General features: G+C 51.1%; 1 protein-coding gene across 1 annotated transcript; it reads left to right on the plus strand.

Annotated features, from left to right (window-relative positions):
• Positions 1 to 10,224: 10,224 nt before the first annotated feature.
• Positions 10,225 to 13,745, plus strand: PDX1 (pancreatic and duodenal homeobox 1). The gene is made up of 2 exons (XM_059466455.1): positions 10,225 to 10,621; positions 13,357 to 13,745. Exons 1-2 carry the CDS (start codon positions 10,225 to 10,227, stop codon positions 13,743 to 13,745), a joined length of 786 nt encoding a protein of 261 aa, XP_059322438.1.
• The last annotated feature ends 9,011 nt before the right edge of the window (positions 13,746 to 22,756 follow it).

Below are 22,756 nucleotides of genomic sequence, written 5' to 3' on the forward strand. Positions count from 1 at the left end.
ATTAAACCTGCCAAGCCTTGTGACAAGAGCAATCAGTGTCTGAGCTGGCCACCTACTTACACAGGACAATTTCCCTCCAAGGGGGCTGCAATAACAGGTCTTTTCCCAGCACACAGCGCCAAACCTCCAGTAGGAAAGCAGGTAGGAAAGAGAAGATGCTTCTGCTGGTTCTGGGAGCAGCTTGGAGATGTCATTCAGCTCTGACAGCCCAAGCTGATGCAGCTCCTGCCCTAAGCAGAGCTGTGGCTGGGGACTACACACCAGTATGAGAGGCAGAAGGCTGGCAGCAGTGGCTCCTGCCATGCACTGGATGGCACTGGATGGCATTGGAAATCAGGCCACAAGAGAGCACAAGAGCCTTCTGCTCACCACCTCCTGTGGTCTCAAGGAAACCTCTGTCAGTGAGAAATAAAGGCTCAGACCACTCTTCAGTCCAAGTCTGTGAGCCAATGGTGCATCCCAGTGCATCACAGGACCTAAACTGGCTGATCACAGAACACTTCTGGTTCAGTTTTTTACAGCTTGTGAAAAAAATAACCAACCAACCAATCAATCAGAAAAAAAACCCTCTTCAGGGAATCCAGGAGCAAAGGCTCATGTATCAACTTCCTCCAAGAACATCTTTCCACTGGAGAATGGACTTTTTCTTGGTCCTTGTGCATGCCAGCCAGTGTTTTTCGTGTCCATGCAGAGAAGCTGCAGGGGCTTCTATGGAAGGACACTTCCTTCTCTGTGCCTAGCCAGAAAGATACTGCAGGTGTCAGAGTTGGGGTAAAGGTGTTTGGGATGGGGGAGGAGGTCAGGTTCCTTGGTGACCTGATGACTTTAGAAAACGAGTGAAGTTCTGTGCTGTTTCCTGAGGCAAGAGGCTGCTCTGTCTTTCCCAGTCCTGTAGACAGCAGTTCATCCCTCTTACTCTGACACTCCTAAGGTGCATGTTTCACACCTCAGCAACTTACCCCCACTGCTGACTGTGTGAGAGAGATACCCTGACTGCAGAGCAGCTGATAAATGCATACAAGCCAGTGGCAAGATGGTAGGACATGTGGCCAGTGGATACCAGGAGCATGCTGTCTCCCAGTGGCAAAGAGGTTACTGCTGGCTGGCTGGGCATGGCGTGACCTCCACAAGGATCAGGCAAGTATTTTCCTTGGTTCCTCTGAGGCTGTACTAAGTGGCTGGCATGGCTCAGGCTCCAGGTACTGTCCTGAGTGTTTGTGGATGGAAAACAGGCAAGTGAGGGACATGAGAGCAGCCTGATACTCCCTCATTTACATCTCACTCAGGTGTGTGGGGCAAGAAACTGGAGAATATACATCTTGCACTTGGTATCAGGTTTCTATCAGGCTAATGGCAATGTTTAGAAATGAATTAAGGGCTTTGGGCAGCTTCCCACCTCTTCCTTCTTTCCAAGCTCCAAAGTACAAGTGTCCTCACTAGCAGATAATGCCAAATTAAAACAAGAAGACATGTAGGTGGGATTTCTCTCCTGTAACTACAGAAGTCCAAGCCCAAGTAGCTGTTGCCTTTGCAGCAGGTGAAGATTCATGAGCTAAACACATTGCATCCATCTGCCTGGTGCTCACGTTGAGTCACTGATTAGCAGGGGCCATTTGCCTTTCCTGAGCACAGCTCAGAGGTTGTCTCTGAGGGCTTGGCCGGCTGCCTGGCCCTCAAAGGCAAAAATCTTATGGAAAAAACATACAGCTTTGTGGTCTGCAGACAGCAGCCCCCAGAGCCCAGCCCTGCTGCTCCCACTGAGGGGGACTAAAACATTTGCAGCTGTACACAGGGAACAAGTGCAACCCTCAGCAAGAAAAGAGGTGCTGGCAAGGCAGGGTCATGGAGGCAGAGGGACCTGTGCCAGGGTCTGGTTTGGGGGATGGCTGATGTGGGAAGCAGCACATGGGCTAAGTACAAACCACTGGATGACAGGAGGGAGAATGGGACTTTTGCTTTGGTGAATTCTAATTTGGAAGCCTTTCCCTGCTTTGTTGTAACCAGAATTGCTGCTAGTAAAGTCCAGGGTAGGAAAGCAAAAAGGCCTTTGCACAGTATCCACAGGTGTTTAATTCAGCCGCCCAGTAAGGTGTTCAGGGTCCCAGGCACACACCTCAGGAGAGTCCAGGTCTCTTCTTGTCCCCAGAGGTTCCAGCAGACCTGTGGCACCCGGGCAGTACAAACATCATGGCCAATGGGGGAGTAGGGAGGGAGTGGCTGAGGGACATAAGAACAAGGCAAGGAGCCAATGGGGTCCCAACAACCCGGGAGGGAAGCCTCTGGTGTCTCCCCAACCCAGAGAATGCCTCCTTTGGTTCATGGAGTGTCTAAGTCTAACGCTATAAAAAAGAAATGAGAAGCTTGTGTGAAACCCTTGGGAAGGGCACAGAGGGTGTTTGTGGTGTGGCCTCACCTCCACAAGAGTTTGCTTCCTTCAGCAACCCTTCCACAGTTCCTGCTTGGCTCCTGCAAGGGCACCAGAGCCCCAGAGGTTGCTGGCCCCATGTATCATGGTTTCAGATGGGAAGAAAATCCTAGAATGCTTTGGGTTAGAAGGGCCATTAAAAATCCTCTATTTCCAACCCTCCTGCCCTGGTCAGGTACACCTTTCACTAGAACAAATCCTTGGAGCTAATTCCACATGCCCCCAGAGCTAATGCTTCATCTCAGAAAAAGTGTTAAATCTATCTAGGCTTTGAAAACACACTGATATCAAATCTGAATTTAAAACAATTTATGCATAGACCATAATAACATTTTAATGGGGAAAAAATACACAGTCATTTCAAGCTTGAGGAGTCTAAGTACTATGGGTTTGTATAAATGGCTGATACGTTATTTGTTTATTGGGCAATCTGCTTTTTTACATTGTTTGTCAGGCTATATAATTTTAGGTGAAAGCTTTTTAGCATGCTGCACCTGCCAAAAGAACTTTCTTAATACACAAGTTTCTGCTCCAGTGTGCATAGAAAATAGACCACTAATTGCCTTCTAACCCACTCTAGCACTGTTAACCAGAACCTGGCTGCTCTGTAAATTAGGCAACCACATTAATGGTGCTGCTGCACAAACCAGCTGAGCACTACATAGTTGATTTCATTTGAGGTTCACAAGAGATCATTTACGGTAAGAGGCTGGTTTTGGCAACAGTAGTGCTCTTTTATTAAATTGTATGATTCCTAACCACAGTGGGGAACAGGAAGCAATCGCTTCATAGGACATCAGCCAAGAATGAGAGACCTGGAGTCTTTCACTGGGTTTATTTCTTGGGACAGGTTCCTTCCTTCCCTTGAGCCTTTGCCTGTATTGGTCTGCTCTGGATCTTTGGACTACATATTACTCCAAGACGAGGTCATCTTCTAGTTTGAGCTAGTGGTGGGACCATATGGCCCAGATGGCTGTGAGGTTTCTGAAAACTGCTTCGCTACAAGTTGATCTCTCACTTCCTTCAGTTGCTATGATGAAAATACTCTCATGAAGGTTTCTGCAATGCCACGTGGATTTTATTGACTGTGAAAAACTGTTGTAGATGCAATATAGGAGAACTGCCTCAAATGAAAAGGTCTAATGGTCTTGCCTGGCTAGAAACCCCGTGGCTGGGTGTTGCTGTGTTGTAGCTCACCAAGCGGTGTTTTAAGCGCTCATTTGCTCCTTGGCAGTGCTGACACCAGCTTTGTCAGGGGTTAGTCGAGACCACCCAGAGCTTTTACTGAAACTGAAATGAGCTGAGAGTACCAAGTGTCTCACAATCCCTCTGCAAGCACTCAGGGTTTGCTAAGAGCCAAGTCCAGAGGTGCCCTCCCAAGGATCAAATGCCCAATGCATTTCTTACCAGTAGGGAGAGACCGACATTCGACTCTCCCTTAATGTACTACAAGACCAAACAGTCTCCTAAGTCACACTGAGTGTTTTCTGACTGCTGCTTTTTAAAGCCTCCTGTTATTCCCAAAGCTTGGACCTAATACTGAGTTAATGATTACTGTGTGAAGTTTCAGTGGTTATTTTGAGGGGACAACCTTTTCCAGCCTACTGGACACCTGAGGCAGGACATTTAATCAATGTCTTTGTCCCTGTCAGCTGATGCATTAAATCAGATGGTGTTCAAGTACATAAAATCATTTCAAGCATTGACAATGTGCTTTCCAGTATGCAGGTAAGGAGCAATAAAACCTACATGCATCATTCAGAGAATAAAAATCAGGTCAAGTTTTCAATTAAATGTGCCAACATATACCCATTATGTGTGTGTAGTTCATCATCCCTTCATAAAGATATTGGTTTTTTTTCCTAGTCCTCTATGTAACTGTGGATTTAAATAACAGCTTTATGAACTTGAGCTGGACTTGAATTCTGAATCTCATACAAAAATAAATATATTAATACTGAACAGAAGTAGTATATAAATTAAGGAAAATTATCTATAATTAAGGAATTTGGAAATAGTAGATGGAAATATAATTAAGAAGATTGGAAGAGAAAGTGAAAGAGAAAACAGATGAAAGAAAGTGGTGGAAGACAAGGCAAGGGGCAAGAAAGGCAAGCAGAGGGGTTTTGCAGATTGATGGAAATATTCATAGCTACATGGATCCTTGATATGTCTAAATTGCACCTAAAACAGTGTATTACAAAAATATAAGCAAAGCTAAGAGATGTTACACTGTACAGAAAATATTTAGATTATTTTATATGCAATGGAAAACAGTGGTCATTGCCACTGAGCAAGTGAGAAATCCATATTATTTAATTTGCTCCACATACTTTTGTCTTAGTGAATTGTCTGTGAGAAAATTCTAATTACTTTTCCTACATTTTTAAAACATGAGAGGTCCAAAAAGTTTTCAGAAGGCAGATGTTTTTCTGAAGACAGTTTTTAGAAGGCAGATATTGAAATAATGATATATTTTCAACATAGAAATTATATCATTATTTCAATATTTAGAATTGAATGTGTGCTAATGACTGAATGAGCCTGTAAGCTGTAGATGGATACATTTCTCTTCCCTTTCTGGATAAACATAAGAACTAGGCCCATTGCAGTGTATTACACAGGCAAGGAAATACAAGCAAGGAAGGGGTTCAGCTGATACCACATCTATGTACTCTGTGACACTGCATTTTGTCTGCTGCCCTCCTCCTCCTCCTCTTCCTCCCCAGGACTCTTCTCTTATCTGCAACACGTTATAGACAAACTCAGTTAAAAAATGCTGCGTTTATTCTACTTTGCCTCTGTAGGTGCTCGAGTTCAAGACTTACTCACTGCCGATTTTAGAGCATCCCTGCTCAGAGGACAGAGGGATGGGTCTTCTTGTGGATTTCTTCTTAGCACTTTCCTCTGTGGAGTTTGAAAGTTTCACAGCACCTCCAGAGATTATATGGTATCAATTATGGAGGGAAGAACGAAATCTGATGCCTTGATTTCCAAATGAATTTCATTCATTGCATAACCATATAAATGCCTTCTGAAATCTATGTTAGACCAAGTGTCCTAAGGCAAAAAAGTCTTCCCTAGTTCTTAGTGTTGACTGGAAGTGCTCAGAAGTGCTACTGGAGCTAAAAAAAAAGCCTGGACAGCACTGGAAGGGGTAAAGACACTTCCAGAGCCCAGATCCTGTGTCATTGGGTGTTCACAGCCAGACTCCCCAAAAGCTTCTCCTTCTCTTGAGAGTACCTTGAGCTGCCGCAGACCAGCTGCCCAGAAAAGAAAGGTGTTTGCACTGGAAACCCATTCTGGAAAATTTTACCCAAGAGATTGACCAAGGTTACATCATGTCCTTTTGGTCAGACCTGCTGGAGCACAGCCCAGGTCCTGCTTCCCACTTGGGCAGAGGGATGGTGAGAGCACAGCCTCCCTCTCTCCTGGCCTCTAGACCCATGTTTTTCACTGTGGGCAGGGAATAGACCTTCAAACGCTTTTCTCTGAAGGGTGTTCACCTTATGTGTGTTTTTTTGCATAAATCACTTTCTTCCTCCATGCCCAGGGCTGGAGGATGGTATTCCTCACACCTCCCAACTTTTCCTTGCAGGGCTTAGTATCACAGCTGCCACATGGTGAGCTCTCACTCAGTCCTCAGGTCCAGGCCAAGGATCTGCTTGCTTTTGTCCACCCCCAAAGGACTTGGCTGCTGAGTTTTAAGATGTATCTGTGGAACCTGTGTGATGTGCAGCAGTTCAAAGTTTGATTAAATGTAGGAAGCTTTGCACAGAGATATTGGTCTGGAGAGACACTGATGTGGGACAGCATCCCAGCAGGAATTATACTTAAATCCAGCAAAGAAACACAGCAGCTAAGAAAACAGAGCAGGAAAATTCTGTGCAGTGTTGCTGTCTCCAAATGTCAGCTGTTCCTGTTCTCTACTCACTTGGGATCATCCATACACCGTCACTTTTTCTTCCAGAGCCTTGCAAAGGAGGCAGTGGCTCCACATCCTCCCTAGTAGGCATGGGCAGCTACTGTGCCACAGTTTCCCAGCTTCACTTCATACCAGTCCAAACGATTATAAGGAAAGTTTCCCTGCATGTTTGGTGAGAGGCAGAGATACAGAATGGAAAATTTCAGCTCAAATGGTTGAAGTCCAGCGAAATTCCAATGGACAAACAAGAGGGGAGGACTGTGGTGAGAACTGCCAGGTGCCACTTGCCTGGCCAGGTTCTGTCTGAGCCCCAAACTTCATGTGCCCCAAAGAGCCTGGGGTCTAGGGGAAAAATCAAGCAGCCAGGGGATGTGAGGGGGAGTTCTTTCAGGCTAGTGATTCTACCCTGGATTCCTCCAGCTGAAACTTTCTGGATAAATAAATAAATATACATATTGATTTTTTTCTACTCCAATCTGGTACAATAAACATTTAGTAGAAACCAGAAAACTGTGTGGGGCAAACAACACAAAACAGCTATGTTTTCAGAAGGAAGGTTCACAGTATTCAAAGTAAATCCTCAGCTCTTCTTACAAGACAGTGAAAGTGTGCTCCCCTGGTGATAATGAAATAATGGATTTTGGGAAAGATGGAAAAAAATTCAAAGGTATATATTAGAAAGTGTAAAAAGAGACTACATATGTAAAAGGCTTTACTATTCTCAGCTTTCCCAAGGCAAATTCCCTGTATATTTCCTGGACAAGGTCTTGTTTAAAATGGTTGCGTAAACATGTGTCCCTGCAGTTCAAGCTCTCTTGTCTCACACCTGCAGTGTGAAGAAGCTGATGTGTGGTGGGAAGAGCAAACTGAACCTGCTGTGTGCCAATGCTGAATTGCTTAGAGGCCTAAAAAATCTTCTTGCCAAAAAAAAAAGCTGATGAACCAGTCTTACTTTAGGGCAGGTGGAATAGTTCGTGCTCTCATTTTTATCGTTAGCTCTAAGAGGGAAAGACAGATTTGTTTTCACATGGTTATTGATTATTAACCAGCTTTGTGAAAGGTTACCTTTCTGCTAGATACAGCCATGGTGGGGGGTTAAAAATCAATCCCTGGGAAAGCTCTGTTTCCCAGTCACCTTCTCCCACTGAGGTCCCTTGCCATGGATAGAGTTTACACGTGTTGGTTTGAGCACAGATGAGAGAGAAAAAGAGATTATTGTGAATATGCTCCACTCATCTTCAATACTTCTTTCCTGTCTAAATGTGTATTCCAGAAAAGGGTTTGTGCACTGAGAAGTCATTAACTATTATACAGATAGAGAAAATCTAACCAGATTACTTTAGGAAGTGGCACTGAACTCTACTCCTTACTGTTGTATGCACAACCCTCTGCAGCTCTCTCAGAGATGCATATTGACCATTTCAGGGACGAATTTGTGTCTGCAGAGCCCAGTTCTGAGGCAAGTGGGGCCATTGGCGATTCCCATCATTCCCATCGGCCTCCTCCATCACCCATTTTCCACATCAAGTGGATGATTTCTCTCTACAGTGGGACACGTTTGCTGCTCAGAGTCTTCTGCGAGCCCTCAGCTGTGGAAGGATTCCAGCCAAGTATCAGTGGTTGCATCCCAGGTCGAGGAGGCAGGCAGGGGTGATCCCTGGGATCTGGCTCCAGCCGGGCTCGCCTCCCCCAGGAACCCCGGGCTGCCGGACATCAGCATCCCCAGGACGTGGCCGAGGTCCCCAGTGCCGGGATACCCAGCGGGGCCCTTTTCCTGCACTGCGGCTCGCCACCTTGTTGTCAGAACGGCAAAGCGTGCCCTTATCGCCTGCTCATGCAGGCAGAAAGAAAGAGAATTAGCTCTAAATTATACGAAATTCATTTGCTTTGGAGGGTGAAGTGTTTGCTCTGTTTAGAAACGTTCGTTATAGAGAGAGGACCGCATTAAGACGCCGGGTAATGGTCCTCCCAGGACATGAATCAATTTGCTCCTGGTTTTATGGCCTCGGGTTTGTTTGTCCGCGCCGGTTCCCCGTGGAAAACCCGGAGCAGTAAATGCTCCAGGTAACAGATCTCTGGGGAAGGGGCTGTCGGTGCTCCTCTGGGATCGGGGCACAAGACATCTCCGGATCAAAGGACACCCGTGCCTGCAAGAGACCCGAGTGGAGGCATCTTGGGCGCGGATGGGGGAACCACCACGAAGGGAGCTGCGCATCCCCGCCGGCCGCGCACTGTCTGCGAGCCCCGCTGGGCCGCGCATCCTGCCCGGAATGCCAGGGGATGGAGGGGGCAGGTGCCGGGCGCAGGGAGCCTGAGCAGCAGCCACGGCTATCTGTAATTCCCGCTAATAAAATACTTTTTCACTATCCGCACTATAATTGGTTTACAGCCTTTTTTGTTTATTTATCCATAAGAGCTGCTGTTAAATGGCTTGGGAAAGCAATCGCTTAATGGCTCAATATTGAATCAAAGGCTCAGCGTGCTAAGAGTTGGGGGACCCGCGTAAGTCCAGAGCGGAAACTCAAAGCGTAATGGACTGGGCGGGTTTATGATCCCACGGAGCAGGGCGCAGGAGCGAGGGATTGGGAACCCTCCTGCCTCGCCGCTCAGGGCGTGCATCGCCACTGGCCGAGCCGAGCCAAGCCGAGCCGGGCCGGGCCGGGCCGGGCCGGGCCGGGCCGGGCCGAGCCGAGCCGAGCCGAGCCGGGCCAAGCCGAGCCGAGCCGAGCCGAGCCGAGCCGAGCTGAGCCGGGCCGGGCCGAGCCGAGCCGAGCCGGGCCGAGCCGAGCCGAGCCGAGCCGAGCCGAGCCGGGCCGAGCCGAGCCGAGCCGAGCCGAGCTGGGCCGAGCCGGGCTGGGCCGGGCCGGGCCTGCCGCACCCGCCCTACCCAGGGCCGAGGGAGCGCACCCCGGCGAAGGCGGCCGGAGTGTCGGGAAAGCGGCGGCGGGAGGAGGCGGGCCGGGCCGATAGGAAGCGTGCCTGCACCCGAGCAGGAGAGAGCGGCGGCCGGGCCGAGCGCAGGGAGGCAGGGAAATGATCTTTGTCCCTTTCGGTAGCTCTCCGCCTGCTCATAGCCTCGTCACCAAGTCAACCGGCACCAGCTCGGAGCGCATTATCTCCGAGGGTCAACACATTGCAGCCCAAGCCGCGGGGAAGGCTCCCAAATTTACCTCTTGGACAAACAATCCGCTGCCTATCGCTCGCTCTGGCGATAGCATTGTGGTCCCCCACCGGCCGGTGCTGGCCTTCTCCCAGTGCTCCGAAGCACGGGTACCCCCGAGGGAGCGCCCTGCCCGTCCCTGGACACCCACATCCCTAGGGGAGATGCCCTCACAGCTAAAAGTGCCCTGTCGCTAAACCCCTCTAGGAGCCGAGTCTACCCAGGCCCTCCGAGGGCTTTCCTCCCCGGGAATCACTGAGGGAGCAGCAGCTTCTGGGCAGGCGAGGGGAGAGGGAAAAGATGAGTTTAAGCGCCATCCGTCGCGGAGCGCCCCGTGCATCGGCGCAGTGCCCTGAGCCCGGCGGGCCCCGCAATCCCAGCGCCTTGGGATCCGCACCCACAGCCGGGAGCAGCACCCAGCCAGCCGGCACAAGGCCGGGGGTCCGAGGTCGGCCCGGCTGAGGGGACGGAAGGAAGGAAGGAAGGGGCAGCGGGACCGGGGCCACTGCGGGTGGCTCCTGCGGCCGCGCCCCGCCCCGGAGGGCTGCGGGAGGGCTCACGTGGGGGAGCGGCGCCTATGGGGAGGCGGCGGGAGCCGGGCAGGGCGGCGGGGCCCGGCGGGGCCGCCAGCTGTCAAAGAGGCATCCCGGGCTCCGCCGGCGGGAGCAGCCTTATGTGTCCCTAAGCCGCGAAGCCCCCTTGGCCCCGCTCGCCATGAACACCGAGGAGCAGTATTACGCCTCGGCGCAGCTCTACAAGGAGTCGTGCGCGTTTCAGAGAGCCCAAGCGCAGGACTACAACCCCAGCCCCCCCGCCTGCCTGTACATGGGCAGGCAGCAACAGACTCCCTATTCCAGCGCCTTAGGGGCACTCGAGCAAGGCAGCCCTCCAGACATTTCACCTTACGAGGTGCCTCCCATCACTGAGGATGCCGGGGTCTCCCACCTTCATCACCATCATCACCACCCCCCTCATCTTCCTCCTCCCCACCAGGACGCGCTGCCTTTCGCAGACGGGGCGGACACGGGGGCTGTAGAGGAGCCCCGAGTGCAGGTGCCTTTCGCCTGGATGAAGTCCACCAAGTCGCACGCCTGGAAGGGACAGTGGACCGGTAAGCCCCGCCGCATCCCTCTGCCCCCCGCTTCTGTCCCACTCGGCGCTCAGTAGCTGTCCCTTGCACCGGTCCTGCTCCCACCGCTCGGATGCAGTGTGGAGCGGCCCTGGAGGGTGGTTTTCCCCCTGCCAGCCTCTGCAGACCCACTGCTCCAGGGCTGCTAGTGTTGGGTTGAACGCCGGGGAGAGAGCCGGCGCTCCAGCCCCCGCCGGCGGGCTCACCGCTCCCTGCGCCTCGGCAATTATTAACGAATTATTTTTCACCAATTAACTGATTGTGTCCAAGCCGGGACGTCGTGACGCCTCCCGGGAGCTGCTCCCTCGGGCAGCGCAGCGTCCCCCGGGCGCGGTGAGCTCCGAGCGGGGGCACCTGCAAGGTGGAGCGGGCGGGGAAGCGGCGGGCAGGGCGGGCGGGAGGGGACAGCCCCGGTGCCCCGCGTCCCTGCGCCCACCGTGCGGCCGCGGAGCAGCCCCCGAGCCCTCAGGGCAGCCACCGAGACCCTCTGAGCTGCCTCTCGGCTCTCCCCGGCGCAGAGCCCATCTCCCCTCCTGGCCCCTCCATCCCTCTCCCCGACGGGTTTTAGCCACAAATACACCTCTCCGAGGGAAAAAAACAGGGCACGGAAAACAATGCACAAACGAAACAGAGTTGCCAGTGAGGGGAAGCAACTCTATCTAGGCAGAAAGTTCCGCTGCCCAACAATATTTTTGTCTCTGCCGGCACAATGTTATCGTGTCCTGCGCCTCCGTCACGCCTATACGGCAAATATTATATTAATGGCTTTGTTCAAATAGACAGTTGGAAAAAGGACCGGAGCGTTAAAATCTCCACAAAATAGTTTGGGAATTGCACGGGGCAGGCCGAGGGGGAGGGAAGGACAGGTGGCTGTCCCCAGTCTCCCTAGAGGCGCATCCGCCCACAGAGGTAGAAGCGAGTGCTGTCCCAGCCCGCGGACACCGCGGCAGGGATGGTGCCAGGGCGGAGGTGGGGAGAGGGAGAGAGAAAATCAGGTTGTTTTCCCTGAGTTTAGTGAATTTCGGGAATAATAATAATAATAATAATAATAATAATAATAATAATAATAATAATAATAATAAACAACTTTTGAACGACACCTCTTTTTTTTCTCTTTCTCCTGTACCCGAAGAATGACAAAACCAGCAGGAAAGCGAAACTTTCCCGGTGGAAGGCTAAAATTCGTGCCTGTTGTCCCCAGCCCTCCCGGGAGGAGCGGGCAGGGGCCGTGCATGGCCCACATGGTCGGTGCGATGTGAGTGCAGGGTTCCTGCCGGAGCACGCCGCAGGAGCAGAAAGGGGCACGGCGCTGGGCCGAGCGCGACAGAGCGCTCACAGCCAAACCCCGGCATTTTTTGTACAGTGTATGCGGCAAACTGTATGACCCGGTGGTTTATTTTTCATGGAAACCCTTGGGATTCAGGTGTCCATGGAGGCTGCGGGCCTCTGCCCGGGGAGGCCGCGGTGAGCCCGGCCCGGTGCCACACGCCGTGCCCGACCCCGGGCTCCGCCGCTCAGCCCGGGCTTATCGGCCTTGTCCCGGGCCCGACCGACCGCGGCCCTCCGACAGACCTTCCCGGTAGCTCCAGTTTGGTTTAAAGTAACAGAATAAGGTGTTTTTTTCAGATACAAACTCATGCATGCATAGGTTTAGATTTACCAACATTTTTATACATATATACACTGATTTTAATACTTATTTATACACGCACATAGGTATATAGACATCACTATGCAAACGTTATATGTGTATTTAAATATATATTTTAAATAGATATATAAGTTTTATACATAGGTTTACATTTACAAACAGTGTATATATAAATACAGAATCATGGGAATAGGAAGATGAGCTGCGGGAGAGTCCACGTATCTCTCTTGAAATTATTATTTCATTCTGGCTGTTTAAAGCACCGTTCTCCGCAGATGATATCACCCCAAAAACGTTCCCAGAGGGGCGCTGGCACTGGCAAAAGCGGCCCTGAGTTTCCGTGCCCACCTCGGGCCCCTCTCCGTGTGCCCGCCTGCACTGCCCGTGCCCCGGTGCCCACGCAGGGCTGCGGCGGCCGCGCTGGCAAATCCCGCTGCCGCCGCTTTTTACGGGAACGAGAAACCCAAGGTTTCATCAACGCGGCGAAATGGAGCGGCAGCGGTCCAACTCCCGGCCCGACCGGGCAGCCGCACTAATTATAATGGTTATTTTTGCTTTGTTTTAGAGGGGTTTCTTCGGTGCGTTAGTTTTTTTGGAGGGTTTTTTGGTTTTGGTTTTTTTTGAGGGGTTAAATTTTTCCATTTTGTTTTGGTTTGTGTGGTGGAGTTTTTTGAGTTTTTTTTTCTTACCTTTTTTTTAAAATTACTTTTTAAAAATTAATTTTAATTAACCTGAACAATTGCGGCCCTGGATCCGGGAGCCTTTCTGAGCTTCCAGTGTCACGCAAACGGTGGCACGTGTGTTTCTCCCTCGGCTCCAGAGACGGCGCTTCCCTGAAAACCTCATCCAAATCACTGCTAAAATATATTGAATTATTGCAAAATAAAATAACAGCAGCGGTGACTGCCGCCAGCAGCACCACCTCGCTCTGCCCAGCAGGACAGCTCCTCTCACCCCGCTTGCTTCCCCCGCGCATCCTCCGCGCCGCGCAGGGGTGCTGGGACGTGGTGCCCGCAGCCCGAGGGTGCGGCCGGGCGGGCCCGGGCTGACTCTCGCTTCTCTGCAGGTGGATCCTACATGGTGGAACCGGAGGAGAACAAGCGGACGAGGACGGCGTACACGCGGGCGCAGCTGCTGGAGCTGGAGAAGGAGTTTCTCTTCAACAAGTACATCTCCAGGCCGCGGCGCGTGGAGCTGGCTGTCATGTTGAACTTGACCGAGAGGCACATCAAGATCTGGTTCCAGAACCGGCGGATGAAGTGGAAGAAAGAAGAAGACAAAAAGCGAGGGGCGGGCAACAGCAATGACCCCGAGCAAGACTGCGTTGTGTCCTCCGGGGAGCTGCAGACCAAGGAGGATCTCCAGCCGTGTCCCGCCGGGAACCTTCCCTCGGGAGCCTCCAGGGACCTTCTCGCCCCAAACCTAGTCGCCAGAAGGCAGCAGGACTCTCGGTGAGCCGCGGGGAGCTCCACGGCCCGGGACGAGGAAAAGGATGGGACGTGGAAAAGAGCCGAGAGGCTGGGGCCAGCTTCCCTCCGCCGCGCCGTGCCGTGCCGTGCCGTGCCGTGCCGTGCCGTGCCGTGCCGTGCCGACCCACTCGCGCCTTCCCCCGGGGAAACGCGGTGCCTCCACTCCGAAACTGGCGTTCTCCGGAGGGTGACTGTAAGATGCCCAGCTGTGTCAAGGGGAGGCTCGCTGCGGGCGCTGGCGCCGGAGGAGGCCGCGGAGAGCCGCCGGGATGCTGGCGAGCTGGGCCCCGCTCCCCGGGCCGCCCGCGCCTCAGCGAGCGCTGCGGGACAGCTTCCCCCGGGGAAGGCGGGTGTCAGGCGGCCCCCGACGGTGTGTGCCACCCCGGGTGCACGGGGAGCTCCGGACACCGGAGGAGAAGCGAGAGCACGCTGCCTTCCTTGCCGCCCGCAGCTGCCGTCCCTCCCGTCCGTCGGTCCACAGGCGCGGACACGGGCCCGAGTATCCCGCACCATCCACGGGCTGGCACGCCGCCGCCCCCGTCCCTTCCAGTCCCCCAGGGCATCGGCTCTACCGAGGACTCTCTCAGGACTGTTACTTACTTCTTTGGAAACTGGGACCTGGTTTCTTTCGTTTTCTTTTGCTTTTGGGAAAGAAAGATGGGGGAAGAAAAAAAAAAAAAAAAAGAGAGAAAGAAAAATAATTAAAAATTAGAAAGAAAAAGCCCACTTGCCCTGCGGGCAGGATTTGTCTCCCCCGATGACCGGCACAGGTAGCCAGACCCTCCTCCAGACCCTGCGCTGCTGCCCGCGGTGCCCCGCGGCTCCAGGGCTGCGCTCGCCGCTTCCGGGGCTCAATGCGAGCCCAGGGATGCAGCAGAAAAAGTCGCGGGTGCTCTCCGGGCGGCGAGCAGACAGCCAGATATATCCGGGGGTAGGGCTGGTTCAGGGGCATTGTCCTTTGGGAAAAAGCTCCTGCCTCTCTTCCAGCTCTTTCGCAAGCTCGGACTCTGCCTTGGAGAGGAGAAACCTCTGCGGCATGAGCCCCTGTCCCGGCGTGGCTCTCTGCGTGGTTTGGCTCTGCAGACTCGGGGCCTTTTCCTGGGCGCTGCTTTTGGGCCGGCCCGGTGTGCGGGAGAGCTCGGCTCCTCCGGGCTGGAGCGGGACGGAGCCCGGCCGGGGCTTCCCCGAGGAAACACGGGTGGCGGAGTCCGTGCCGGCCGCCCGGGCCCAGCCTGCCTCTCCCGCTTCCAGGAACAGCTTCCCCGTCCCGACAACGGCGGGGAACAATTCCCAGCCGACCTGGGAACAGAAAACACCGGCTGGGAGGAAGCGGGAACTGTCCGGTTTGCTGTCCGTCAGGCGGCTCTGCCTGCTTCCCCCGACGGGAAGGTTCCTGCCCCGTTCCCGGCAGCAGCAGCCCCTCGAGCATCCCTCGGGGACGGCCACGGGCCCTCCGGCGCCATGGGAGGAGGAAAATGAGGACAACCTGTCGCACCATGGCCAGAGGATGTTCCCAGTCCCTCGGCTGAAAGCGAGGGGGAGAGCAAATAGCTTGGCACAGCTCTTTGGGGGTTTCTCATTTCACATGGAACTTCTAACACTAAGGTGGAAACTTGAACTGAAGGTCTAATTTGTCTGTTGCTTTTCTTTCCTCGGGGGACATTGCTGTCTGTGTGCAAACAGGACTATTTCTGGTACTCTTTCCTGCAAGTTGCCTGAGAAATTTATCATCCGAGCTTGTATATCCTTGTTCATCAAAATGCAGTCAATGGGTGAGAACTGTTACTAATCATTATATGAGCAAAATTCAAATAAAGCTGTTGTGCTTAAGAAGCAAAGCACCATATTAATTAAAGTAATATTTCTTAAACTTTTGGGGGACATGAAGCCATTTTTAAACCTCAGATCTTTTAATCCCTATTCATTAGCATTAACCTTTCACTGATAACATGAAGTGGAACAATTTCCACGTACCTTTACAATGTCTGGCACTGACATTACAATTCGGGAGCCACTAGAAAAACAGATCCAGCTAAGAAAAGATGTCTTTCGATTTTATTGTAAGACTTGTTGAGCACATTGCCCTGGCCGAGCAGCATACACGGTAGCTGAAACATTGCCTGTCCTTCCTTTAATATAGTTCATTCAGGTTTGATTTTCCTTGTGCATTGCTCTGATAACAAAAAACGTGCACAATTAATGAGAATCATTTGAACACGGTGCCAAGGTGTTTTTATTAGCAGAAACAGAATCAGAACTGCATGGTTTAGTTTTAATGAATAAAGTATTTTTCTTCTAGGAGTTGACATAGTTTGTTTTATTTGTTTAGCACTTACATACATACATACATATATATATATATATGTATGTACACCCTTTTTACAACTGCACCAATGGAAAAATTAACATTAACTAAATCAAGACACCTTGTAGAGCTAAAGATTCACAGTAACTTCACCTGACAGAACAGCCACAGTGTTGGGGAAAGGCAAGGCTGGAGTTCTTGAGCCATGTCACCCTCACCAAAACCAGCTGTTCAGATACATCCATCTACCTAGGAGACACCTCCCCTTATGAAATAGTTTATGATTTATTTGTAATCACCTTTAACTGTAGCATAGAATGTCCATAAAACATTCTCAAACTACTGAAGGCTGTTACCTCCTGGTCTGTGATTGCTGCTGCTGCCACAAACGCAGCCAAAGAGAGATGCTGCAGGCTGAGAGATGAAATATTGCTCAGTAAGGCTTTGGTGCTTTGAAGGGCAACCAGGAACAGGATGCCAGCCCTGCAACCACCACCAAAGCAGGGCCTTATGGTGCACCTCATGGTCTGTGCTCCACACAGGGCAGAGGTGGCTGAGGGTGAAGTGTTGAGTTTCAAGGCTTGTTTTGGGAGTAGAAATAAATGCAATTGTTCTCCCTTCACTGGTTATAGCTTAAGGAGACCTGTACACATTAACATAGACAAACCATGTGAACACACATGCACACAAACATATTCCAGAAAACTATGACTCAGAAAGGCAATAACTTTTCTGCTTTGTTCATCCCTGGATGGGGATAAGAATGGCCAGATCTTCCAGGATATTTTTTATAGCATTCAGGAAGAAGTCTAGGGAGTACAATGAAATGAAATGAAATGAAATGACACGAAATTACATGAAATTAAATGAGATGAAATGACAATGAAATGTGAAAACTCTGCAGCATCTGTTAGTAATGAATGCTATCTACTTTCACCTACCCACTATTCACATTCATTTAACATTTAACATTTATCATCACTGCTCCTGTCTCACTGGCTTCCAGCACCTTTTCCAGTGTCTTTCTGTGCACTCTGCCAGCACCAATGTGCCCCAGCAGTGCTTTAACTGCAAGTGCAAAGAATGGTGGAGCAAAGGGGAAGTTACTTGGAGGCAAGGCTTCTCCTAATCTTTGCCTTTCTACACCTCCTCTCCTCCCAGCATTTACTGTCCTGGTGTGCAGCTCCTCTGTTCCCCAGCGCTTTTGGGAGCACAGCATATGCAGGAACAAATAAAATGCAGAGGAAATGAGCTGAGTGCCTCTCTCCCTGGCGTGCCTCGGGCATGAATCAGGCCTGGCCAGCCTCATTCATGCAGTAGGAAACTCAAACACGTGGTTCCCCTACTACAAGGTCTGACGCACTTGCTGTCTCATATCAGGGCTTGTTCCAGAAATCATTGCAGCACCACTGCAAGGAGGAGAGGACTTGTTCTCCTTCTGCATGAGGTGCCTTTAGGAATATTGACAGGAGCTCTGGTTCCATTCACCAGGATTTACTGGTCACAAGAGGCAGGTGCCTTTGCAAACAGGCATATTCTTCACAAACAACCCAAAAATAGATTGAATGGGAAGAAACTGGAGATGTAGGTGAGCTGGACCAACAAGGCAAGAAGATTGCAATGACCACTGCAAAAGCAATGCATTTGCTAAGGAGCACTGGCAAAGACAAGGTTGCTTTGTCCCAAAGCACAGAACAATGGGAATAATAAGCTGCTGACAGTGGCAGCTTCATTTTCTCCCTGTTCTTTGACCCAGACCCAGGAGGAGAAAATCATCTGCCCAAAGAACCCTTGGCAGAGTGATTTAAGATTCAAAAGTAAAACACATCCATCAGGTTCAGAAAGCAGAGCTGGACTTGGTGGTGGATACTGCAAGAGTTGTATTCAAGAGCGATTGGTAGCACTCTGGTGCTCTGTTTGAGCATGGGCAGTGTGTGCCATTTTATATTCAGCTGTGCCTGCTTTGGGCATTCCCTGCAGAGCTCAAAGCACTGAGCAGAGGCAGGCAGGGATAAGTGACTCCCCTGCTGTAAGGAGAAATCAGAACAGGGCGTGGACCTCCCCTTGCAGAGAACAGAGGGCACCCACAGCCCTCGCTGGCAGACCAAGCTGTCTCAGGACCAAGGTGGAGCCAGGGGAGCTATACCAGGTCCTGGACTGTGCAGAGACCTGTGTTTGAACACCACTTCCCTGGGCCCAAACCCTTCTCCAGAGAAAAGCAAACAGTTGCCTGTGGGGAGCCTCAGCTGGGTGCGGCATCGTAGGGCTCCAGGCGTGTTTTGAACGCAAACCCTCCAGGAGAGGAGGCTGCACCTCCCTGCAGCAAGCAGTAGCAAAGCAGCCCCCTCACATTCTGGCTTTTAACAACATTTCAGCACAGTGCCTCTGATCCAAACACGTGCCTCTCCCTCCTGCCAGGATTCCAGCCAGGAGAGCTGCTCTCTCATCTGGAATGCCCTCTCTCCTTTTCCACTGCTAAGCCCTTGGTGGTGAGTCAGTATTTGGCTAAGGGTGAGACTGCATGAGGTGACATTGCTCAAGATAAGGTGGCAGAATAGCAAGTCCTGTTTTGGGATTATTTTTTATTTTTAGTCCATTCTGTAAGCTGAATTTTTATCCAAAAAAATGAAAACTGTCATAAAAGGGGGAGGAGGGGGAAATCCCTTTTACTTTGAAGGCATCAAATCCTTTACCCTGGAATGGATGTGATAGAACTTGTTGTTAAAGCCAGGCTGGTTCCTGGAGCTGTGATTGAAAACCTGCTCACAACATCACCCTCAGCTGCCACATCACTGCTGGTTTGTCATATTTATCCCACCTACTTCAGTGAGACAGTTTCACTCCAAACAGAAGGAGGTACATCTGATGGCAGCTGTGCAAGAGAGCATGTCGAGCTGTGCATGAGATTAGGTGGAGGTAAAGGCAGAGGAAAGGGCCATAAAATGTAGAGCTGCATGACCCTATCATGACAAAGAAGGGACTCTTTAGGAGCACCTTTAGAGGAGCAAAAATGGAGCTGAAATTGGAACCACTGAGCTTTCTACTCTGTTCTTCTGCCCAAAGTAAGATCACTTCAGACACGTTGTTCTTCTCTGTTCACTAAGGGCTGCATAACTGCAGATTCCACAATCTTCTCTGTTCCAGTACATCATTACTCCCACCATGAGTGCATTTTCCTAGCAGCCAACCAATCCTACATATTGCAGCTGTAGCCTATGGTTTCTTGCCCTAATAGCAAGGAGAGGACAGTGCACTTCTCTTTGAAACAGCCCCCCAAGAAGCCGAAGGAAAAGTTTTGGTGAAAAGATAATTAATTTTTCAGGCAACTTCTGGCTTGTTAGTGACTTTTTAGAGAAATTCCCAGGAGCAGATTCCCAGAGCCCAAATGCAGAAGCTGGGCAGGATGGGCCTACAAGGCAAGTAGAGGAATGGTGTTCCCGAGAGTGATGGAAGGCAACACTGTCAGAGGGTGGAGAGCCAGAAGGATGAGGTGGCACTGACAGCAGGAGAGGTCAGAAGAGAGGCAAATGAAGGCTGAAGGAGTTGGTTTGTTATGGGGAGAAGCCAGAGGGAGGCATTAACGGAGAAGGGTGAAGAAAAAAGTAACTGATGTAATGCCAAGACCTCAACAGCTATAGGATTATGACACCAATGAGGTCATTAGCTGGAAATGCCATTTGGCTTCTGGGAAAAAGTCGTGATACAGAAACCAGGTGTTTTGTGTGTTTTACTTAGCTGTTAATTGCAGCTTGCACCTTCCCTGTAGAAGCTTAATTCCCCCTTGTAATGTGATGGAGTTCTCTCACTTGTCTTCACATTCCTCCTGGCCCATACACTAAAGGAAAGTGTTGTGATTCTGGCAGAGATTTCCATTTAATGCAGTTGCTCTGCAGCAGTGTTTATTCACTGTTACATGTAGGGTTTGTTCCAGCTGTTCCTGCTTATGACAAATCAGGTGCTTAGAGTCCTGCTTGCTCAGAGCTCTAAGTCAAGCTCTGTCTTGGCAAAAAATCTTACAGACCTGCCTCACAGTTCCTGTGAAAAATAATCCAAATTCATTTAGATGCAAGCACTTGAAATTGTCAGAAAATCTGCAGAGATGTGGGAGATAAAAATCCATCTGGGGTGGCAGATTTATGTCCCACTCCAGCAAAGCTCCATTTGCCCCTGTGGCTCCCTTTATCCCACCCTTTCAGCTTGGCTTTGAGGAGTGAGGTAAGGCCCGCAGCAGCACTGCTCGTGGAAGGTCTGGAATATCCCACCCTCACTGTGGTGTCCCAGCTGCTGGATTACAGAGGGCTGGGAGCAGTGTTGGCTTGTTGGAAAATCTTAGTGCCCATGTTTCTCCTCCAGGTGTGGTCCCCAGATGGGTCAGGGCTTCATTCTTCACTGGCTGGAGCTCTAGAAACATTGGGAGAGTGTGGGGAGGGAGGCTCAGGAGAGACAGGGCTTTCACAGGCTGGCATCAGGAGCTGGGGAGAGACAAGCTGACACCTGCAGGCCGTGTCTGCATGGAGGTGGGAAGGCAGATCCCGAGAGATGCGGGGCTGTAGGGGGATGGAATATAAGAAAAGAGAGTGTAGAAAGTAATCTTACCCCTAGGGAGTTGCAGCTGGGCCAATTATCAAAGATTAGGAACAGGCCTGGCTTTAACAGGCCACAGCTGTAAGCAATGAGAAGAAGAGTGCTATAAAGGAGCAGGGTGGCTGGGTGAGAAGGGGACTAGAGTCAGTTGATGGCTTTGTGAAGAGGAAAGAGTCAGTGCTCTGAGAGCTGCCCAGGAGAAACACCAAGAGGGTATGAAGCTTTTATGATAAGGAGGCAGCAGTCTGGAACCCCTGTAATGAGATGGCAACATGGGGTCACATCTGCAATGCCAGCCTGGCACCCTGCCTGCTGATGGAGTGTGGATTGGGTGATGCAGGAAGATGCAGCAGGAACTAAAAAGCATCCAGGGAGGGAGTAACTAAAGAGACAGCTCTTCTCCCCATGCCATAGGGAAGGAATTGTAGCTGGGAGCCGGAAGAGTGGCAGAGAGGAGGAGAAGAAGAAGAGGAACAATTTGCTTTCAAGCCTTCTCCCTCCTTCAGGCATACATGGAATAAAACACAGGGCAGAAAGCAATGATACAGATGGAGGAACCATCAGGTAAGGGTAGAACTGGAGAGCAGCAATGGATGGGCAAGAGCCAGGAAGCTGTCACACCCCAATCTGAGGGTGCAGTGGCATGTCACATCAACCCAAAATCCCAGCACTCCCTCTCTGCCTCCTGTGTCTGCAGCAAACAGAAGCAGCTGGATGTGACCGCTCAACTCATCAATCCAACAAAATGCTCATCATCCTGCAAAAATGGAAATGAAATATCTTTCATTTTGGAAACAGCTCACTGCACACCTGCACCTGAACTACCTTTGACACAAAGTAGGAGCTTCTGCAGGATCTGGAGGCCACAAAGAAGCAGCCAGGGAAGCAGAGGAGAGTTATCCTTGGAAACATGGATGCAGCATAGCTACTGGAAGGGTTTTCTCATCTTGCCTGAGCTTCTTTTGCAGCCTGACACATCTTGGCTGTTGGCCACCTAATTTCCCTGCTGCCACTCCAGAAGATATCCCCCTTTGCCAGGAATCTCTCCATCTCCTGCCATCCCTTGGATGGCCTCTGCTACATCTCCATACGCTTTCTGAAGCCATCACTTACCCAGTATAGAGGGACATCCTGAAAGAAGGAGGACTAAGGGAAATTTGATGGAAGGGAGCCTTCAAAGAGGCAGACACTGTTCCAGCTGAAGGCTTGCAAGAGACATAAAGCCAAGAGCCAGTAAAGGAGATTTAGGCTGTGGTCCAAAGCTAACTGCAGGGAATGGGACTGATTTGAATGGGCTTTGGACTAGATTCTTGAACAGCAGCTGTAGAAGAGGATATCAGGAGTATGATGAGTGTGGAGAACTGAGGATAGCAAAGTGAGGAGGAGGGATTTGTTCAGCCATTCAAACGTGGTTTATGTGGGACATAAAGGCTTTATTTAGTGCCACCAGAGCTCTCCAGGTGGTTCCACAGCCATTGGCAAGCTCTGCTCCATGAGGTCGTGTTTTACATGGCAGCACTGGCTGATGTCTTGTATAGCAGTAGCAACAACTATCAGAAGAAAGGAAAAACGCTGCAGAGGGAGGCAGACAGTGGAACTGTGCCCGATGCCGCTGTGGTGCCTGGTGGGAAATGGATGCTGAACCTCTTCAAACCCTTTATATCGATCCCTCGTGGCAGAAGCCCAGGGAGGGGAGGAAGGATGTGCCAGACTCCTCTCGTGAGGTCAGATGAAGACAGGAACACAGTTTGGAGGCGGAAAGGCGTTTCGCACGGCGGGAATCCCTGCGGGATCGGGAGGGACCGGGGCCGCCACCACAGCGCCACCTGCCGGCCGCGCCGCGACACTGCAGCCTTCACTTCCCTCTCCTCCTGTCGGAAGTCACAGCCACGGTCCCAAACATTCCTGGTGCAATCCCAGGAGGATGCTCCCGCCCGGGAGCGTGTCTCGGTCCCCTTCCAGCCCCACAACACAGAGATGCTGCAATGAGAGCATTCTGGCTGTGAGGAAGCAGGTGGCAGTTCCCTGGCAGCTCACCATTGAAAGCCAGAGGCTCGGGTTGCCTTTGGTCAGCGTGCCAGCAGGTTGGCAGATGGGTGTTGGCAGCT

Source organism: Ammospiza nelsoni, chromosome 2 (genome assembly GCF_027579445.1).
Source record: "Ammospiza nelsoni isolate bAmmNel1 chromosome 2, bAmmNel1.pri, whole genome shotgun sequence".
In the NCBI taxonomy this organism is placed as follows: domain Eukaryota; kingdom Metazoa; phylum Chordata; class Aves; order Passeriformes; family Passerellidae; genus Ammospiza; species Ammospiza nelsoni.

What these genes read in the sequence shown, in the direction of transcription:
- PDX1 (XM_059466455.1), top strand. Translation starts at nt 10,225, where the DNA reads ATGAACACCGAGGAGCAGTATTACGCCTCGGCGCAGCTCTACAAGGAG. An exon ending in CTGGAAGGGACAGTGGACCG is followed by an intron (nt 10,622 to 13,356) that starts GTAAGCCCCGCC and finishes GCTTCTCTGCAG; the next exon opens with GTGGATCCTACATGGTGGAA.